The sequence below is a fragment of the Bacillus rossius genome, chromosome 18 (assembly GCF_032445375.1).
Source record: "Bacillus rossius redtenbacheri isolate Brsri chromosome 18, Brsri_v3, whole genome shotgun sequence".
Classification (NCBI taxonomy): domain Eukaryota; kingdom Metazoa; phylum Arthropoda; class Insecta; order Phasmatodea; family Bacillidae; genus Bacillus; species Bacillus rossius.
This window is the reverse complement of record NC_086345.1, coordinates 2,039,447-2,058,650: the sequence shown is the minus strand read 5'-3', so window position 1 is coordinate 2,058,650 and position 19,204 is coordinate 2,039,447. Positions and strand designations below refer to the sequence as shown.

Here is a 19,204-nt window from a genome sequence, read left to right as displayed (position 1 = left end):
TAACTCTGAACGTCACTGGCTGTGCTCTCACGTCCTCCTGGCCGGTGGAGTGGACCCTGAAGCCCTCTACCGTCCACACCTATCACTCACGCATAGCTCTAAACGTCACTGGCTGTGCTTTCACGTCCTCCTGGCCGGTGGAGTGGACCCTGAAGCCCTCTACCGTCCACACCTATCACTCACGTATAGTTCTGAACGTCACTGGCTGTGCTTTCACGTCCTCCTGGCCGGTGGAGTGGACCCTGAAGCCCTCTACCGTCCACATCTATCATTCACGCATAGCTCTGAACGTCACTGGCTGTGCTTTCACGTCCTCCTAGCCGCTGGAGTGGACCCTGAAGCCCTCTACCGTCCACATCTATCATTCACGCATAGCTCTGAACGTCACTGGCTGTGCTCTCACGTCCTCCTAGCCGCTGGAGTGGCCCCTGAAGCACGCTACCGTCCACACTTATCACTCACGCATAGCTCTGAACGTCACTTGCTGTGCTTTCACGTCCTCCTGGCCGGTGGAGTGGACCCTGAAGCCCTCTACCGTCCACACCTTTCACTCACATATAGCTCTGAACGTCACTGGCTGTGCTCTCACGTCCTCCTGGCCGGTGGAGTGGACCCTGAAGCCCGCTACCGTCCACATCTATCACTCACGCATAGCTCTGAACGTCAATGGCTGTGCTTTCAGGTCCTCCTGGCCGGTGGAGTGGACCCTGAAGCCCTCTACTGTCCACACCTATCACTCACGCATAGCTCTGAACGTCACTGGCTGTGCTCTCACGTCCTCCTAGCCGGTGGAGTGGCCCCTGAAGCCCGCTACCGTCCACATCTATCACTCACGCATAGCTCTGAACGTCACTGGCTGTGCTCTCACGTCCTCCTGGCCGGTGGAGTGGACCCTGAAGCCCTCTACCGTCCACACCTATCACTCACGCATAGCTCTGAACGTTACTGGCTGTGCTCTCACGTCCTCCTAGCCGGTGGAGTGACCCCTGAAGCCCGCTACTGTCCACACCTATCACTCACGCATAGCTCTGAACGTCACTGGCTGTGCTTTCACGTCCTCCTGGCCGGTGGAGTGGACCCTGAAGCCCTCTACCGTCCACACCTATCACTCACGCATAGCTCTGAACGTCACTGGCTGTGCTCTCACGTCCTCCTGGCCGGTGGAGTGGACCCTGAAGCCCGCTACCGTCCACATCTATCACTCACGCATAGCTCTGAACGTCACTGGCTGTGCTTTCACGTCCTCCTGGCCGGTGGAGTGGACCCTGAAGCCCTCTACTGTCCACACCTATCACTCACGCATAGCTCTGAACGTCACTGGCTGTGCATCACGTCCTCCTAGCCGGTGGAGTGGCCCCTGAAGCCCGCTACCGTCCACATCTATCACTCACGCATAGCTCTGAACGTCACTGGCTGTGCTCTCACGTCCTCCTGGCCGGTGGAGTGGACCCTGAAGCCCTCTACCGTCCATACCTATCACTCACGCATAGCTCTGAACGTCACTGGCTGTGCTTTCACGTCCTCCTGGCCGGTGGAGTGGACCCTGAAGCCCTCTACCGTCCACACCTATCACTCACGCATAGCTCTGAACGTCACTGGCTGTGCTTTCACTTCCTCCTGGCCGGTGGAGTGGACCCTGAAGCCCTCTACCGTCCACATCTATCATTTACGCATAGCTCTGAACGTCACTGGCTGTGCTCTCACGTCCTCCTAGCCGGTGGAGTGGCCTCTGAAGCCCGCTACCGTCCACATCTATCACTCACGCATAGCTCTGAACGTCACTGGCTGTGTTCTCACGTTCTCCTGGCCGGTGGAGTGGACCCTGAAGCCCTCTACCGTCCACACCTATCACTCACGCATAGCTCTGAACGTCACTGGCTGTGCTCTCACGTCCTCCTAGCCGGTGGAGTGACCCCTGAAGCCCGCTACCGTCCACATCTATCACTCACGCATAGCTCTGTACGTCACTGGCTGTGCTCTCACGTCCTCCTGGCCGGTGGAGTGGACCCTGAAGCCCTCTACCGTCCACACCTATCACTCACGCATAGCTCTGAACGTCACTGGCTGTGCTTTCACGTCCTCCTGGCCGGTGGAGTGGACCCTGAAGCCCTCTACCGTCCACAGCTATCATTCACGCATAGCTCTGAACGTCACTGGCTGTGCTTTCACGTCCTCCTGGCCGGTGGAGTGGACCCTGAAGCCCTCTACCGTCCACATCTATCATTCACGCATAGCTCTGAACGTCACTGGCTGTGCTCTCACGTCCTCCTAGCCGCTGGAGTGGCCCCTGAAGCCCGCTACCGTCCACACCTATCACTCACGCATAGCTCTGAACGTCACTGGCTGTGCTTTTACGTCCTCCTGGCCGGTGGAGTGGACCCTGAAGCCCTCTACCGTCCACACCTATCACTCACGCATAGCTCTGAACGTCACTGGCTGTGCTTTCACGTCCTCCTAGCTGGTGGAGTGGCCCCTGAAGCCCGCTACCGTCCACATCTATCACTGCCTGAAGGTCTTGTAATGGTGTGATGTTTTTTACCGAGCTAGATATGAATTTATATTGCGGTGTAAATGAGTTAATGTAGGCATTTTTGTAAAAGTAATTTCATCAATGCTATTACCGCATGACATATTAAATGCTTTATATTTCAAGTATATGAAATGTTCAATAATTTGATTAGTTATAAACTTGCATACTATCTCATTTGTTACATTTTTTAAAGTGCAGTTACATGCTCAAAAAATTATTTTATTTATAATGTTTTTGTACATTGTGAAAATTTACCTCAGAAAATTTCATGTTGAAAACTCTATTCCGCTACGCAAAGAAATTACCTGCGTTAGAACAAGTAAAAAAAGCGTTGATTTAATGTTTTATTTCGTTGCCTTTATTTTTGCCTCAGTGCAGGCTAATGGTTTTCGTGAGCGTAGCGAAACAGAGAAGATTTATAATATTTATTGTTCCTCCGAAACGAAAAAGAACGCAATTTACATTTATTTTTTGCCTGCACGCATGTGCGAACATTTATCCGGGGCTCCGCTCCAGCGCAATTATCGCAGGCATTCGCACGCGCCTTATTTAGTGCTCGGAGTTAATTGTAGCTGCAGTTATAATTGCTCTCCCGAGTGTGAGTCAGGGGGGATATGTGTGAGTGCTGCCCGCCTTGAGGAGGGTCTGGCTCCAACTTCAGCGACGACGCGTTGAGAGCGAGACGGCAGTTCACAACCAACTAAATTATAACTTTTGTTCGAAATTAACGGAAACAAAACTTTCGTAAAGGCGTTAGGGTAGATCAGAACCTAGATTAGAGAGTTAGACAAGTGCAAGGCTCTTTGCAGTTTGTTACAGTGGTGTACTTCGGTGTGAACCAATATTGTGCACTTTTATTGTTTAGTTTCATCGTTTGAGTGGATTATTAATGCGTGAATTCTTAATTTATTTTTGCGTAATGGTCATTCTCAACCATTTATTTTGAAGTTAAATCATACACCCTTTTTGATATGAGTTAAAAATGTTAGTAAATATTAAAACAAAATATCCTTTATTAATAAAAAATATATACAATATATACATTCCTATTTTTTCCATTTAAGTTTACACTATGGTTAAAAATAAAATGATATATTCTTAACTCACTCTTATTTTACAGACAAGACATATCAAAGAAATATATAAAAACATCTCTCGAAAACACATTGACAAATTTGTTTATGGTTACTTAAAAGCAACAATAAATATTAGCAATAGATTTTAAGTTTGATTAAATAAAAAACTTTATTTTATTACTTCTGGTTCAGTATTTTAAATAAAACAATTTGATTCATTCCCAATAAATAACTAAAAACAAACGTGGACACTTTGCACATTCATTATTCTTCATTTATAAAAAAATATCATGATTAAACTGAAACGGTTATATAACAAGTAAAAGCAATTAAAACAATGTTCTTTTGAAACTGGTCATTGCTGACACAGCGCTGGTTACTTCTGACGCAGATCTGGTCCCTGTCTACTCAGAAAGGTTCACTGCTGGCTCAGAGATGATCACTGCTGACTTAGAGTTGTTCACTGCTGGCTCAGATTTGATCACTGTTGTCTCACCACTGCCTGAACAAGTGATCGCGAGTTACTTAGTTCTTAGCGCATACGCGCATTGCACACAGAATATGTTTTTCTGGTATTAAACAGCTTATAGGCGGTCGTGTCTAGGTAGGCGTCCGCCTTCAACGGCCAAATATCTAAAATAAATAATTTGCTTAATACTTTTGTTATTATTACCTATTTAATAGTTCATATAGTCGTTAATATAGTCTTTTATATGTTGATAATTTTTGACGTGACAACGTCTAATAAATCGATGAACGCTGGCTGCACGCACGAAAAATTGTCCCACTACGGATGTCCCACTACGGATGTGGCACTACCGATGTGTCCTGTTTGATTGATTTTTTTTCCTAACCTAAATTAAAACTAAGTGTATTTGGGAGGGGTCCGGGTTAGGGAGAGACTCTAAGTGCGTCTCAGGCCGAAGCCTATACGCTCTAATCATGCAGGGGTTAGTCATGCGGGAGAGGGAGCATGCATCGTGTGCTAGGAGGGGGATTGGCCAGCCATGGCAGCGATTGGCGCCATGACTAACTCCCCTCACTGACTATTCTAGACTATAACCTAGATAAGTTGGGCCCAGGTAAACCTGCATAGACACAGGGAAAACCCTGGGCACTTACATGCGGGATGCAAAAATTAATGCATTATTGGCAAGCAGGTTGAATACGGGAAACAGAAGGATGGTTCAGGAAGAAGAGTTGGACAGAGTAGAAAAAGTCTACCATGCGGGGGGTGAAAGGGGGGGGGGGGGTTGGGGGCTTGCACATTGCTGTGCGCATTGAGTTTGGGTGGCACTGGTTGTTTCGGGGACGACTTTAGTAGTTTCCCGCCAGGCTGCCAGCCAGCCAAGTTAATTGAAAGAACCTAATTTCATTATATGACCTCAGCTCCCAGGTTGCCCCAGTCGCCGCGGCCATGTATGCTGACTCATTGTGCTGCCAGCCTGGGCATGTCAATCATTGGCTAGTCCAATGTTGCTTATTTGCACCGCAGGACGTGGTCAGGCACAGGGACATAATCTTATTAATTAATACTTAATATTATACTTAATAATAGTATGTTTAATTCTAAATCTGAAGCTGCCAGAATACGAGTGTCGATCTGCGCGGAGTTTTCTCGCCAGTCCGCAACCGCAGTGTTGGGGTCAGGTCTCGGCTGCGCGCAGGTGCGCTGTGATTGGCCGGAGCTGCCAGCCAATCACAGGCCAATATGGTGGTCGGTGCGCCAGGATTGATTTCGGGCGTTTGTATTTTTGTGCTACGTCTGGATCGTAATTTCCAAGTGAGCAACATGCGGATTTAGTTGTTTTCGCATTTGTTATAGAAATTTTGCGTTGTACGAATGTAAAGGTCTTGCAAAGTTTCCGAATCGGTTTCCCGATGCAAAGCTTCTACAGGGCAGTAGCGAGGGGCGTCAGTGGCGATTCGAATACACCTATTCTGAATTCACTGTAATTTTAGTAGGTGTGTTGGGGCAGCTGTTGCCCAGACAGGGGCTGCGTATGTGATTATTGGGCGAATTAGTGCTTTTTACGCATGCGTGGCATCTCTCTGGTATGTTGCGGACGGTACAGAGAACTTGGCCGACACGTGGCGGCGTACTGCTCAGGTTTCACCCCGCCATGCTGCAGGGATAGGCGGGTCGCGCCGGTTGGATCACGCCTGCGCATGTCGCCACACACTGCTTGGGGCAGACGACAACATAGCGGGGTTCGAGGTTATTGTTGTGCACCATGCTGCGGGAGTATATTCGCAAGGAAATTGCGTTCTTACAAGTACGTATTATTTTAATTACTAGTGTAAATCAGTATATTTAAACAGTGTTGTATGAGTATTGTTTTAGCTGTGTAATTAAATATGTATTGCTGGTATGATACTTTTCACGCTTTAGTTTGACATTGGTAATTTTTTGTCATGAGTTATTATTTGAACAACTAAATCACACACCGTATTATAGTTATGAGCCCACGAGCGTGTAAATATTTCGAGTCCAACAAAGAATTAGCTAGTTAAAAGAAATTCAAACAAATATCCTGCGTGGAATACTATTAAATTATAACATCTGAAACAATTGTTCCCAATAGGGCCTCGTGGCTGTTCGGTTAGCAACGCTGACTACCAAACGACAGGTTGATGGATCAAATCCCGGCGTTTTTTTTTTTCGTACTTGTAAAAATAAATACAGCGCGCACGACACTTCAAAAGTAATAAATATATTTGAATTAATGAATGCAAATAAAAGTAAATTTATTCATTAAATTGTAGATTTCATTTCACTCCTTCTTTGTATCCATACAAAATAGTGATAATTCAATAAAAATTATTCAATTTTATTCATAAATGTTTGCAGAGGTAGATTTTATAATACAAAAGATAGAAAAAATTTAAAAAAATTTCTTCCTCAAAGAATATAATATTTTTAATGCCTTAATGGTTTGGTTGCAAAAACCTATTACGATTCAGTCTCAAGCCGAATATGATATTTGATTTTCTTCTGGATCAATAATTTCATCAATGTTTTGTTATGACTGACTTTACAGACAACAAATTTTTTTGAAATGATCAACTTCTTCTTTAGCCACGCTAAACCCTCCTCATAAATAATCCAGAAACTTCAAACGTTGTTAGGTCTGTTTCCGAGACAGAGCGTGGGGCTTCTATGAAGTATCAGCATTGCGTGGTGAAAGAGAATTAAACTCGTTTAAACGTTAAAAACAAATTAATAAAGGAAATAAAAATCTTACTTCAGCTTATATATCGGCCTTATTTATTGCACATAAATAATTTAGTAACATAAATGCTACTGTATTTTAACATGTACTGCATTACTTTCCGCATGAATTTTATAATAGTGCAAAAGTAAAATATATATTGTGTATTTGGAAGAGGAAGTCAAATTTTCAGCAATGTTATTTAATGAGACACAAGAGGTGAATCAATTATCAGAACAAAGATTGTTAACCTAATACGACCTTTAAAAATTAAGGCACAGCATACATCATCACTTTGGATACATCATATTGGAGATAATATATGAATGGAGGTTTGGTGAAATTTAAATTACGTCTTATCTTTTCTGGTTTGTTTCGTTTACTAAATGTTTGGTTGGTTGTTATTGCAGTATTGTGAGACTATTTTTACTTAAGTTTTTTTTTTTTTTAGCGTTTCTAGGAAGTTTTTCCATAAATAATTAAATTGAGATAAAACATTAAAAATGTATTCTGTGTGGCTGAGCCAACATTTATTTCTTTTATAATCAAGCCCTTGTACATGCCGGTAACGACAGCTTTAATATTTCCTATCATAAGAAAAACGTTATTTTAATGAAGTTTATTTTTAATTTTACTGCACAAAAGAGGAAGCTGAAGTTTAAAGTTGTTTTTGCTCCACACACCTGCTTACCTTCCCCCCTTTAATCACTTTGTGTTAAATTTAAACAGACCATTGCATTATTCTGCTGTTCCCAAATATCTATTTAAAAAACACACAAAGCGTATTCTAATACTTATACAAAAAATATTTAAAATGCACTCTCACGGACATCAATTATTCCAGAGAAATTAAGGAAGTGCTGTAATGAAACTTCGTCTTGAATGGTAGCATGTCAGATGCAAACAGTATCGAGGAGACGATGAAGGTAGGCTCCTGCTGTCGGCATGCAGTAGTTATCGAGTAGTGAGTAGTCAGCAGACCGGGAGTCATTTGCCCGAAATGGAGAAACAACTATCCATCAAACGACTGTCGGTCAAACGACGTTGTAGTTCAATTACTTAGAAGCAATTTCATGCCACGCATACACAATGAACATGTCAATGTGTGTTTGCAATGCCGCTGAACATTTTCCATTAAAATTGATTATGCTTGAACATTCGTATTCATAAGAACGTATGAGCTCTAGTTCAAGTAATAATGTCAGATTTGTGATTATACGTTGTGTTGCGAAATATCCAATAATTAAAATTACACTCAAATTAAGATTAAATTAAATGAACGCTGTATTCAACTAAATGAGCGTTTAAAATATTGGTTTTAAAAAAATTTATGTATAGACTTTCTGACATATCCGGCTAATTTCTAGCGAGTTATATCATCTTCTAAGCACAGTATTTCCGATTCGATCTCGGTTGATGTCCATTTCAAGAACGGCCATTGACAACATTACCAGAAGTTGATAACATTATGGGTATTTGCCATGGCATGCCCGTACCACAGTCATGTGGGGTTTTTTATACTATTTTTCCCCATGTATTCTATGTCTGCTTATAGTGTGTTTTATTACGTATCATTTTATCCTTTTTGTGTTTATCGATTATCATGTCTGCAAAATAGAAGACAATTTCGTCTGGTATTGCTGTTTGTGTGTGCATTGAAAGGTTTGTGTGTTTATTATTCTTTCATTGTATGCATATATTTTTGCCACGGCCTCTGTAATATCTATAATAACCTTTGAATAAATAGCATTTTTTGAAAACCAAAACCGTATCACAGTCGCTTCCAGTACTGTCGGCCCTGCTGGGAGGAATAGCGGCACATCCCGGCTCCGAGGACCGGCTACTGGCTCGGGTTATCGCCTCCCGAGTGTTACTGCCGCCTTAACAGCGTCGTTTACAGCTGCGTCCGGCTCCGACACTCCAATATCCGAGCCGGCGACCTGCTTCGCGTTTACGGCGCGTCGAGCCCTTCCCGCGGCGCATATCGAACAAACCTTCAGCCGAGGGTCTTTCGTTCCACATTTCACTCAAGCAATCACCACAGTGTCATCTCATGTTTCACTTCTCGCCGAGACTTCTCTCATGAAATCAGAACATTTGAACCACAACTTAAAAATAATTATATTAACGGTAAATATAGTTTAACATATGCACTGCACGATGATATCACATCTGGCAGTAACAACATGCTGCGAGCAGAGGTTCATCCATCGATTCTGTACAACGGCTGTGCTTAACATGTACGTTATGTAGTCTACAGAGTGGGTGTCTGTTGTAAACTAGGTGAACAAAAAAATAGGATTTTATATAAAGTCTACGATATGTTCTTGTTAATGAGCTTGTCAGGAAACACATCAGCAAGGAATTAGCAGTATACATCATTACAATAAAAATATTCTACCCTGATGGAAAAACGGGGGTGGACCATTTCATAAAAGAATTCAATTATTTACATGGCAAAGATTACTCACATGTAACTACTCCGTAACTTCCAAGTTGTAAGAGATACGCCGAGGTATACAGTATGGTATAATGACTAACATTGCTTCATTGCAGAGGCCAGCCTCTATGCTACAAGTAATAAGATGCAACGTATTCGGTGTTCTTCACACAGGACACACCGTTGGACACACATTCTACGAGAAGGACACACAGGTTGACACAAAGACATCGAAAGGACACACATTTAGACACACATTTGCCAGCAAGGACACAGATACATTTATATACTACTATAGAAAGTTGATCTAAAATGTCCCTTGAACACAATCTAAACAATATAATTAATATCCCAATAATGAACTTAACGACATGACTTCTAACAAACAGTGCCCAAAATATGTCCTATGTCAGTAAAAAAAATCCAGCTTATTTCCCACTAAATAAGTATGACAGTTTATAAAACTCTTAGAACTACAAACGTAAATGTATAAAGTCTAATACAAGCGCTACAAGTAAAAAAAAACCTTCATCGTTCATCTAAAAGGCTACAAAAACTCAGTAATAATGATTATTTTACAACGACATAACCATTAATAAAAAGATGGTTCGCAAAAAAAATATGTTTGCAAAAATGCACAGTTCAGCGCCCCTTCATTTTAAATTCTTTATAGGGTAATGTTCGTAGATATTTGTTAAACTTCGTGACGTCATAGACCAGTCTGTAAGACGCAACAAAATATTATGTTCAATTTCCGCCGCTAACACTTTTATGAAAAATTTCTAGCTCGATGCTGAGTTAAATTGCCAGAGTTTCAGCCAGTACATAAGAGCGCGAAGGCACACAAACTCTGCACTTGTGCAATAATACCACAGCCCTGGCTGACACACAGGTAGCTATGAACCCGCACCCCTTAATGCTCGTGCGAGACGTAGGTATATAGAAATCATTTACTTAGCTGACGAAAGCACATAAAAACGTATATTTTCAATGATACTCTTTCCAACAACTCCCCTAAACTTAGTGCTTACAATCTCGTTTCAAAACCAACACACAATTTAATGGCTGCACACTCCGATAAACTTGGCCACTTCTTAACTTTGTCACTCAAAAATTTAAGGTTAAACTTTCAAATCATACAAAACACTTGAACCACTCGCAAACAAATTTTGACGAAGTAGCTTGGCTTCTGGGTTGTAGTCATGTCCTGGGCGAATAATTAACCGACGTTTCGGTCGACATTGCAGTCGCCATCATCAGGGAGCAGTTCCCTAGGTAAATGCTCCCTGATGATGGCGACTGCAATGTCGACCGTAACGTCGGTGAATTGTTTTGACAAGGACACGGCTACAACCCAGAAGCCAAGCTACTTCAGACAATAGCCGTGAAAGCCTGCGAACATTGTCTGTTGAACCACTCTCAAACAAATTTTGACGAAGTTTATCGCATACAGTTGAAAGTTGGGGCAGTCAGGGGTCTCCAATAAACATTGAACTAGAGCTTCTCCTGCTGCATTGTAGGAGCTCTCGTGGCTATCTGAATGCACGAAGGTGGCTTCCCACTCTCACGCGCTCTATCACACGTCCTCTCCTGCTCGCTATCGGTGGCGGACTCTCTCGCCACTCTCTGCTCACTGCACTCCCAGAGGCGTCACACTGGAACTACATAAGTCGTTATTCTGTACCAGCAAACAGTTCAACGAAATCCTCTAAAAGCTTTTTCCAACAATTAATTGCTGTTTTGGTAGTTGTCCTGACTCATTCGGGAGAGGGTAATAATTTCTGCTCGAAGTGTCGGGGCTGATGCCAGCTCTAGTATCTGAGGCAGAATCCAATAGCTTCACGCTCAAAGTGCGTGGATGCTCTCCGCGACAAGGCAACTTACTACCTCCTCGTGGATCTGAAAAGTGAGCTCTGGTGGGGTGTCCTCATTCCTCGACATCCTCAGATGTTGACAAGATTTATCTGGTGAGGTGGGCAAGCCTTCTCTGCAGGCAATGGCAAATGGCTCATATATATTACTTGGGGGGTTCAGCACTGCCGGGCCCTCATGCTGTGGGTCCCAACGACCTTGACTCATCGTGAAAAACCAGTGGCAAGGTGGGAAAAGGTTGTCTGAGTGCGGATTCTGCTGTGGATACTGATGCAACCGGGCTTGAAAGAATGCTGTAAGCTCTGGGGACCAGAACCGGTGGAGTGTCTGAGGTGCTGGCCTCACGGGACCAGTTCCCGAGGCGTCTACTGCGCAGTCTCCCCGCTGGCTCAGGACCAACAGACCGCATGGGACATCCAGGCAGCAGTGCTGATACTGGAACTCCACACTATCCACCCAGACTGCATGGTGAGGTATCTGGCTCTGATCGCTTAGAGCACCTGAGGAGTCCCCACGTCAATACGGCCCAGTTCTAGCCTTGACAGTTAGTAGAAGATGGACGCACGTCAGCCAGGCCGCAGTCTCTCTGGGTGGCTGAGGGGTCCCAGAGATGTGGTAGACTTGCTTTAGCGTCATGTGATACTCTTTGTGGTGGGCTATTGCTTGAGTCAAACACAGGTTAGGTTAATGGAAAGTTTGTGGCAATAATGCTGGGATGGCGAGCCTCAGTCTCTTATTGTAGCTTCTCTTCAAATACCTTCATGTTGAGTTCAAATGGCGTATCAATTTCTGTATGGCTCTTGGGAGCTCGTGATGGTGATCCAGCCCTAACGAGAGTAGATGCAGTTAAATCCAGCAGCACATGAAACAACCAACGCAGAATTGCTGAACGGCTGTCTCGAAATAACTTTAAGAATAACATTACTATTAAAAAATAACTGCAAAAACAAACTTTGTTTGAGCCACCATTTGGAACAGAGCCATATACTAAACTATAGGAAATATGTAAAAACCGAATATAATTAACAATGCTGTATAAAATTATTTTATTAAAATTTTCAAATCAAGCCTAAACCAGCAAAGTTAAAAAACATAATTAAAAATGTGGTTTGACGAAGTTATAAAAATCTAAAGTTGAAATTAAAAAAATATATATAAAAATTTAAGTGAATGCTGAAACACATTTAATCATTAAAGAGTAAAACTTTTATCAAACAGAATAAAAAATTCTTGCAAAGCATTGCCAAGCCATGGCTCTGTTGGTGCTGTAGTTAGTACGTTTAGTAATAATTAACTCAAATTTTAAAAAGCCCTTATTAAGGGTTAAATTTTAATTTACTTTGCATATAATATTTTTAATGGATTGTTTGAAAAGAAAATATTTGTTTGAAAACTGTAACATAACAATTATATACAATACTAGCTTATACCCAGCATGCGTTTAAATGCCTCTCTGTGATTTTTTTTTTAAATTTGAACACACATACAAGGCATCTTTCTATCAATCTCTCTCTTCAACTCGTTGTAACTCTTAAATATATATTATTTCTTTATATTAACTTTTCCATATCACTCTATATCTCTCAATCTAACTGTCTCTATCTATATACCTCTATATCTCACTATATATCCATATCTGTCTGTATATCTCTTTTTAACCTTTTATACCTCTAAATCTCTATATATCTGTATATCTGTAATTAAATATATATATATATAAAATTCTCTATATCTCTTACGCTTTATTTTTATATCTTTGTAATATCCATAACCTCTATGTATATATTTATATTTCACTTAATCTATATATCACTATATCTCTCTAGCTCTATTTCTCTCTTATAGTGTAGGATAGACTATCCGGTGCCAGGCTTATAGGCTGAGGATTGAGGATGGGTTCAATTACCGATTGCTCTGACGTCACGGCGGCCATCTGGAACTCAAAATTGACTCTAAATTCCTCAAAAATTACTAAAATTGTCTCATAATTCCTAAAAATTTTCCTATTTTCGAGAGTAAAATTTCCGTTTTGAGGTAAAATTTCCCTTTTTAGTCCTTAAAAATACCAAAGGCGTGAAATGTCCATATTGAGACTTAATAATTCACATCTGCAGCATCCCTAAGCCTCCGAGGTTAAAACCTTGACAAATAGGATGACATGACCTTCATTTATGAATTATTACGTAACTGTTGCAATTATCGTTACGCCCGCCGTCTTGAATCTCCGTATTCTTTATGCTAGAAAATCGGGAAAAATTTTATAATTTATAAAAAATTAAAATTATAAAATTTCAATAAAAATTTTTAAATAATCGTTGCAAATTTATTTACGGTCACCATCATGTATTTTAGAAATGTTGCACATTTCGTTATGCGCACCATCTTGGTCATGTATGACATAATCGTTGCGTGTTTCATTACGGACTCCATCTTGGATTCTAGATAGTTGCACTTTCAGTTACGCCCCGCAATTTTGAAAATCCGTGATTATTATAAAATTTTAATGGGACAAAATTTAAAGAATCAAAAAAATTACTTATCAAATATTTAAAAAAAAATTATTCAAAACACGCACATACATCATCGGTTCGACACCAGCAAGGACAAAAATTTAAAAAAATAATAAAACTGACAACAGATCCTACCTCCACGGAAGCTGCTAGCAGACTGACCTCCCACCATAAATTCCAAGACATATATGGCCAGCTAGTATGACGTAATGTCCGCCATCTTGTTTAAGGCGGGAGGCCATCATCTGGTTTTCGTCTGCAAGAGTGAACTACCGCCCTGTTAGTTTAATTTTTACCTGCTAGAGTGCAGTAATCATTTATTATTTCTGTAGCACACAACATCTTGAAATTTGAGTGCCATTTTGGAAATTCGTAATTATGTAGCTAGAAAATAGAGAAACTTTCCAAAAATCTTCAAAAAAATCACTCGTTAATATAATGATTGAATCGGTCGTTTCCTATCCTTGGTTCGATCTTTGGTCAAAGCAAAAATTATATAAGTTCAGTTAAAAGCATACTATTTTATTTAAAATTATCATAAAGGTTACAGGTTCAATAAATAAAGCAACACAAATTCAAATAAAAAAATTACAAAATATCTACAAATACAAACATGTGAATTACTAGCGTTTCTCGATTTCAACAATCTTCTTAGAAGTCGAAGCGAGTCCTTTGCACGCCTTTTCATAGGTTTTCGAGTCAGTTATACATAACAGTTGATTAACCAGGCATGTATATTCTGTAGCCAGGCACGGAATAGGTGGCCAGGCACATCCGGTCGGTGGTTAGGCACATTCATTCCGTGGCCAGGCAAGTATTTGACAGTCAGCTCCATCCAGTCGGTGGCCAGGCATGTATATTCAGTGGTCATGCATGTATTTAGCATACAACCATATTCAGGTTGTTGACTAAACACGTCCAGTTGGTGCTTACGCACTTCCAGATAGAGGTCAGGCTAACAGGATCAGTAAGTGGTCAGGCACATCCAGTAGTTGTTGACTAGACACCTACCAGTCTGTGGCCAGGCACAAATATTCAGTGGCCAGAGAAACATATCCAGTAGGGAACAAGACATATCCAGTTGGTAGCTAAGCCTTTCTATTCAGTAGACAGGCACGTAATTGCCGTCAAGATCCATTCAGTTTGTGGCCAACATGTCCAGTTATCAGCTAGAATTGTCCATTCACCAACAAGGCACGGCCAGTTGGTGGCCAGGCATGTATTCGGCGGTCAGGCACGTCCAGTAGGTGTCGATACGAACCCAGTCGGTAGCCAGGGAAGTCTATTTAGCGTTCAGGAACGTACGTCCATTAGTTGGCAAGTCATATATAGTTGGTAGCCAGGCGCATCCAGTAGGTGGTCAAACACATCCACTCAGTAGCCAAAAGATATTTTTCTTCGATACTCAGTAAATAATTTAACCAGTTCATGTAGAAAACCATGCACATAGACCAAGCGTCTCCGAATCAAGAGGTAATAAACAACTATATGCGACCATCATTTTAAAAAGGTCATTTTCAATGTCACCCCAATTACCACTCATCTCCGAACAGTGAAGCCAATCATGCCCGCGCGCCCCTCCAGCCAAACAGAGGCCAGTTCCCCCACTTCCTGGGCCTCCGGGCCCCTAGCAAAAGTTTTAAGTTACATGCAACCCTAAGGATTAATGATATGCTCTTTTTGTCACCGTGGTCGTTTCTCTCCGGTGCTTGTCGCCCGCGACTCCACTCGTGAAGCTGTGTCGCCTCAACTAACTTAAGGCGTTAGATCCCATGTAGTCTGGGAGTGATCACTGTTGATTTTTTAATTTCTAGTTTGCTAGTCGCTTTAGTTCGGATTACCAGGTAATCTTGTAGCATTACTCGCGGGTGGCTGCCGCGTGCGCTAGTGCTTCTTCAGAAGGAGTGATTGTCATCATTCCACCCCCAAAATGTGGGGTCCAAGAAGTGGTGCAAGAGTTCGGGTTTTTCTGCGGCTTGAGCCCATCACGAAATTCAACTAAATTTACACCCTTCCCTCTGGAATAGACATGAATTCTTCGCATCTCTCCCACTTCTAGTCACCGCCAGTAAACAGTCAACGATCAGATATTATGAAATCAGAATTTATATAATCCCGCATTGTTTGTGTTAACAAATGTTTTACCATAGACTATGCTAGTTTAATTATTGATGTTAGTTTTTGTGAAAGCTTGATTATGTCATAGGAAAATGTCATATTTATATTCCAGGTAAAATTAATAATCTGTTTGTAATTGATTAGATTTGACAGCCGGGGCCCCAGTAATTCTGATCTGTGTGATTTTGTAATTCCTAAATTATCAGAGAAAATAATAAAAACCATAATTAACAATTAAAGGGTAAGCTTTAAGCAAACCTCTTTGTTTTTTTAATTTATTTATTAAAATACGATCCATTTTCTACTTCCTATTGTGAGAAGTAAGGTTCATTTTTTAACTTTTCTCGCTTGTGTACCTCTGAGTATACTGCAGTGTCTTTCGCCCACTTAAAGCAGCTTCCAGTGCTTTCATAACAAAGGTAATATAAAGCTACACAACGACATTATCAATGTATCCAATTTATTTTATAATAAGTGACTATTAATTCATACCTTGTACTGTTATATATTAATAATATTACTATTTATTTGGTTTTTAAGAAGGTCAGAGTATTTTTTCTACAAATTTATATATAAAGTAAGTGTAAATGAGTTTTGTGTGATCAATGACGTTTACCCAAATCTCTAAGTTTTCGAATTCATTTAAAATTCGAAAAATATACCTATGTCTGTGTGTATGGTAGCATATCACCCACAGCCCAGGGTGTATATTTTGCTACAGAAAAAGTTATAAATGTGTATCATGAGTATCGGCATATCTTTGCGGAAGTCTTTTAGTAGATAAGTGAGACCAATAGGCTATATCAAATTAAATATTCACTCTGGGGAATCAATATTTGTGCATGTATTTATACTTTGATGAAAAAAGCATAGCAACAACATGGTCATATTTTTAAATAAACCAACAATATTAATTTCTACATATAGTAAAAATGGGTTGTTATATTTTATAGTTTAAAACTATTTCTATTAAATGATAATTTTCAAAGGATTAAATTTTATTTGAATAAAGCTAAGAAATATCCAATAATGATTGAGCTGGATTATTTACCAGGATAGAAAACTAATTTATAATTCATAATATTGAAAACTGTGTTATTTGGGGAAAAGGATTTTAGAATCAAATGTAAATCTTTACGTAGAAATTTAATTTAGGCTTACAAATTATAAATTTAGCTGTATAATTTCCGGTTCAATAAAAGTGCCGTAGATTAAAATAAATTCCAAAGAAAACCAAAATATAAGTCAATGATTAACATCAATCATATTTCTCCCTCCTTAACCATGTGACACATCACACAGTTTTACAGCAGAAAGGTGTGCTTCTATTTGGTGTTTCAATATACAGATTGGGCCTGTAGTGGGAGAGAGAGGTGAAGTGGTGACTGTTATTTGCTTGCAGATGACGCAATCTAACGCCACCCACGTAGTGCTGAGTCACGTTCACTTGTCGCTATCGGGCAAGTACAGCTGCGAGGTGTCGGCCGACGCGCCGTCTTTCCACACAGCCATCGTCACAGGCGAGATGGCCGTAGTAGGTGAGAGTCACTGTACTACTTCCGCCAGCCATGCAGCTCTCCTACCTCCACCATAAATGTAAATGTCCTACCTCAGCCAGCCATGTAGCTCTCCTACCATCACCATATATGTAGCTCTCATACCTCTACTAGCCATGTTGCCATCCTACCACCGCCAGCCATGTTGCCATCCTACCACCGCCAGCCATGTAGCTCTCCTACCTCCACCATATATGTAGATCTCATACTTCCACTAGCCATGTTGCCATCCTACCACCGCCAGCCATATAACTCTCCTACCACCACCATACCTCCACCAGCTATGTAGCTCTCTCCAAGAAGGTTACATAGTGATATGGGTAGGACTTTTGGTTCAGCCAATGTGTTCTAATAGGTGACGACCATTCAAGTTTGTCTCTTAAGGCGATTGGTGCATGGAAAATATTACGACAAAACTAATTTAACTGTACATATTTATTTTTGATGCTTCTTTTTAAGACATAATATACCTAGGATATTTTTAATAAACTTTTTTTTACTGAGTTATGTCATTTTAAATGCATTTATTTTTATTCCAAGCCAGAATTATTTAGAAAACACATAATTATGTTAAACTTAAGTATAGTTCAAGAAACGAGTGTACGAATAGGTTTCTGCACATATAAAAGTAAGAAGAAAAAATTTTCATCGTCAAAATTACAGTTTAATATTGACAATTTCCATTGATCACTGCTGGACTACTTCAGGAGCGATTTAAAGAATAACTTTAAATGAAAATGAAAACATAATTGGCAGAACACTATTGAGTTATGTATATATTTTCATATCCTTTTGTTTTTTATACGATCCGACTCAAAACATGCCCTCTGGAGTGACAGTTCTAGTGCTGCGTGTAAAACTCTCGCCGCCGGGAAGAATGTCCCCGCGACGTGGCGCTGAGGGCGGCGCTTGTCGGAACCAGGTAGTCCGGCGGAGCTCCAGCCGGCCGCAGCCTGCGGGTGGGGAGGGGGAAGAATGGGGTGTAGAGGGATGACGAGAGAGGAGACCGAAGAAACGGTCTGTCAAGGTCGCGCTCATGCAGCTAATATACAGTAATACATCTGGAGAGCACAAGGGAAGACCAGCAGAGGATGCCGGGTATCGGCTTCCTACGCTGAAAGAAAATGAAAAAGAGCCAAACTCGCCTCGCGCGGCCGAGAATCCTCCAAACTAAACTCGCAACAGCTCCGAAACTATCAAAACAATCAAACTGAAAATTTTACTGGAGTATCTATAAACATTTTTCCCCACATCGCTTTAATATTTTTTTCGAAACATGTATGCTTTCATTTTTAAAAATTAAATACTTATTTACTGCCAACATTTTTTGTGATTACGCAGAGTAAATTACAACATCGAGGAAAATTTATTGTTTGCAATTGTAAGTGGGGGACACTAGCGTATGAAATAAGGAAGAAGCCTCAAATTTTATTTATATACCCCTTTTGACGCATTCAACCCCATACTTTTATTTTTACAGAGAGTTGAAGTGGGAATAATGTTTCAGTGGGTAACACTACCGACATATGTCTTCGGAACGCACTTCTTTTTGTTATTATACATCTCAAAATTTATAATTTCATACACAATGTTTATAAAAACGAATTCTTACTTACCTCATTTAATCTATTACAAACCTCTTGTAATATACGTGTATTAGTAGAAGAACCAACGTAACATGCAAACCTTAGGTAAACACTGGTAGAGAATTGTTTGGAATAACTGTAATGCTATGCATATACTGACAATGTAAGAAACTTCCAATTTTATTAATTGATTGCATAAGAATTAATAATTTAAAAAAAATCGTAGAATAGGCCTTTATAGACTGAAAACCTTTCACGTAGTTTCAAGTCGCGTACATAAAAGTTTTTTAATATATATAATTAC

General features: G+C 40.8%; 1 protein-coding gene across 1 annotated transcript in view; it reads left to right on the top strand.

Annotated features, from left to right (window-relative positions):
* The window catches only part of LOC134541349 (uncharacterized), a 368,043-nt gene that overhangs the window by 253,320 nt on the left and 95,519 nt on the right, over positions 1-19,204 (top strand). The window contains exon 7 of the mRNA XM_063384771.1: positions 17,161-17,296. Coding sequence (XP_063240841.1) covers positions 17,161-17,296 — 136 coding nt within the window. The remainder of the gene's footprint in view (positions 1-17,160; positions 17,297-19,204) is intronic.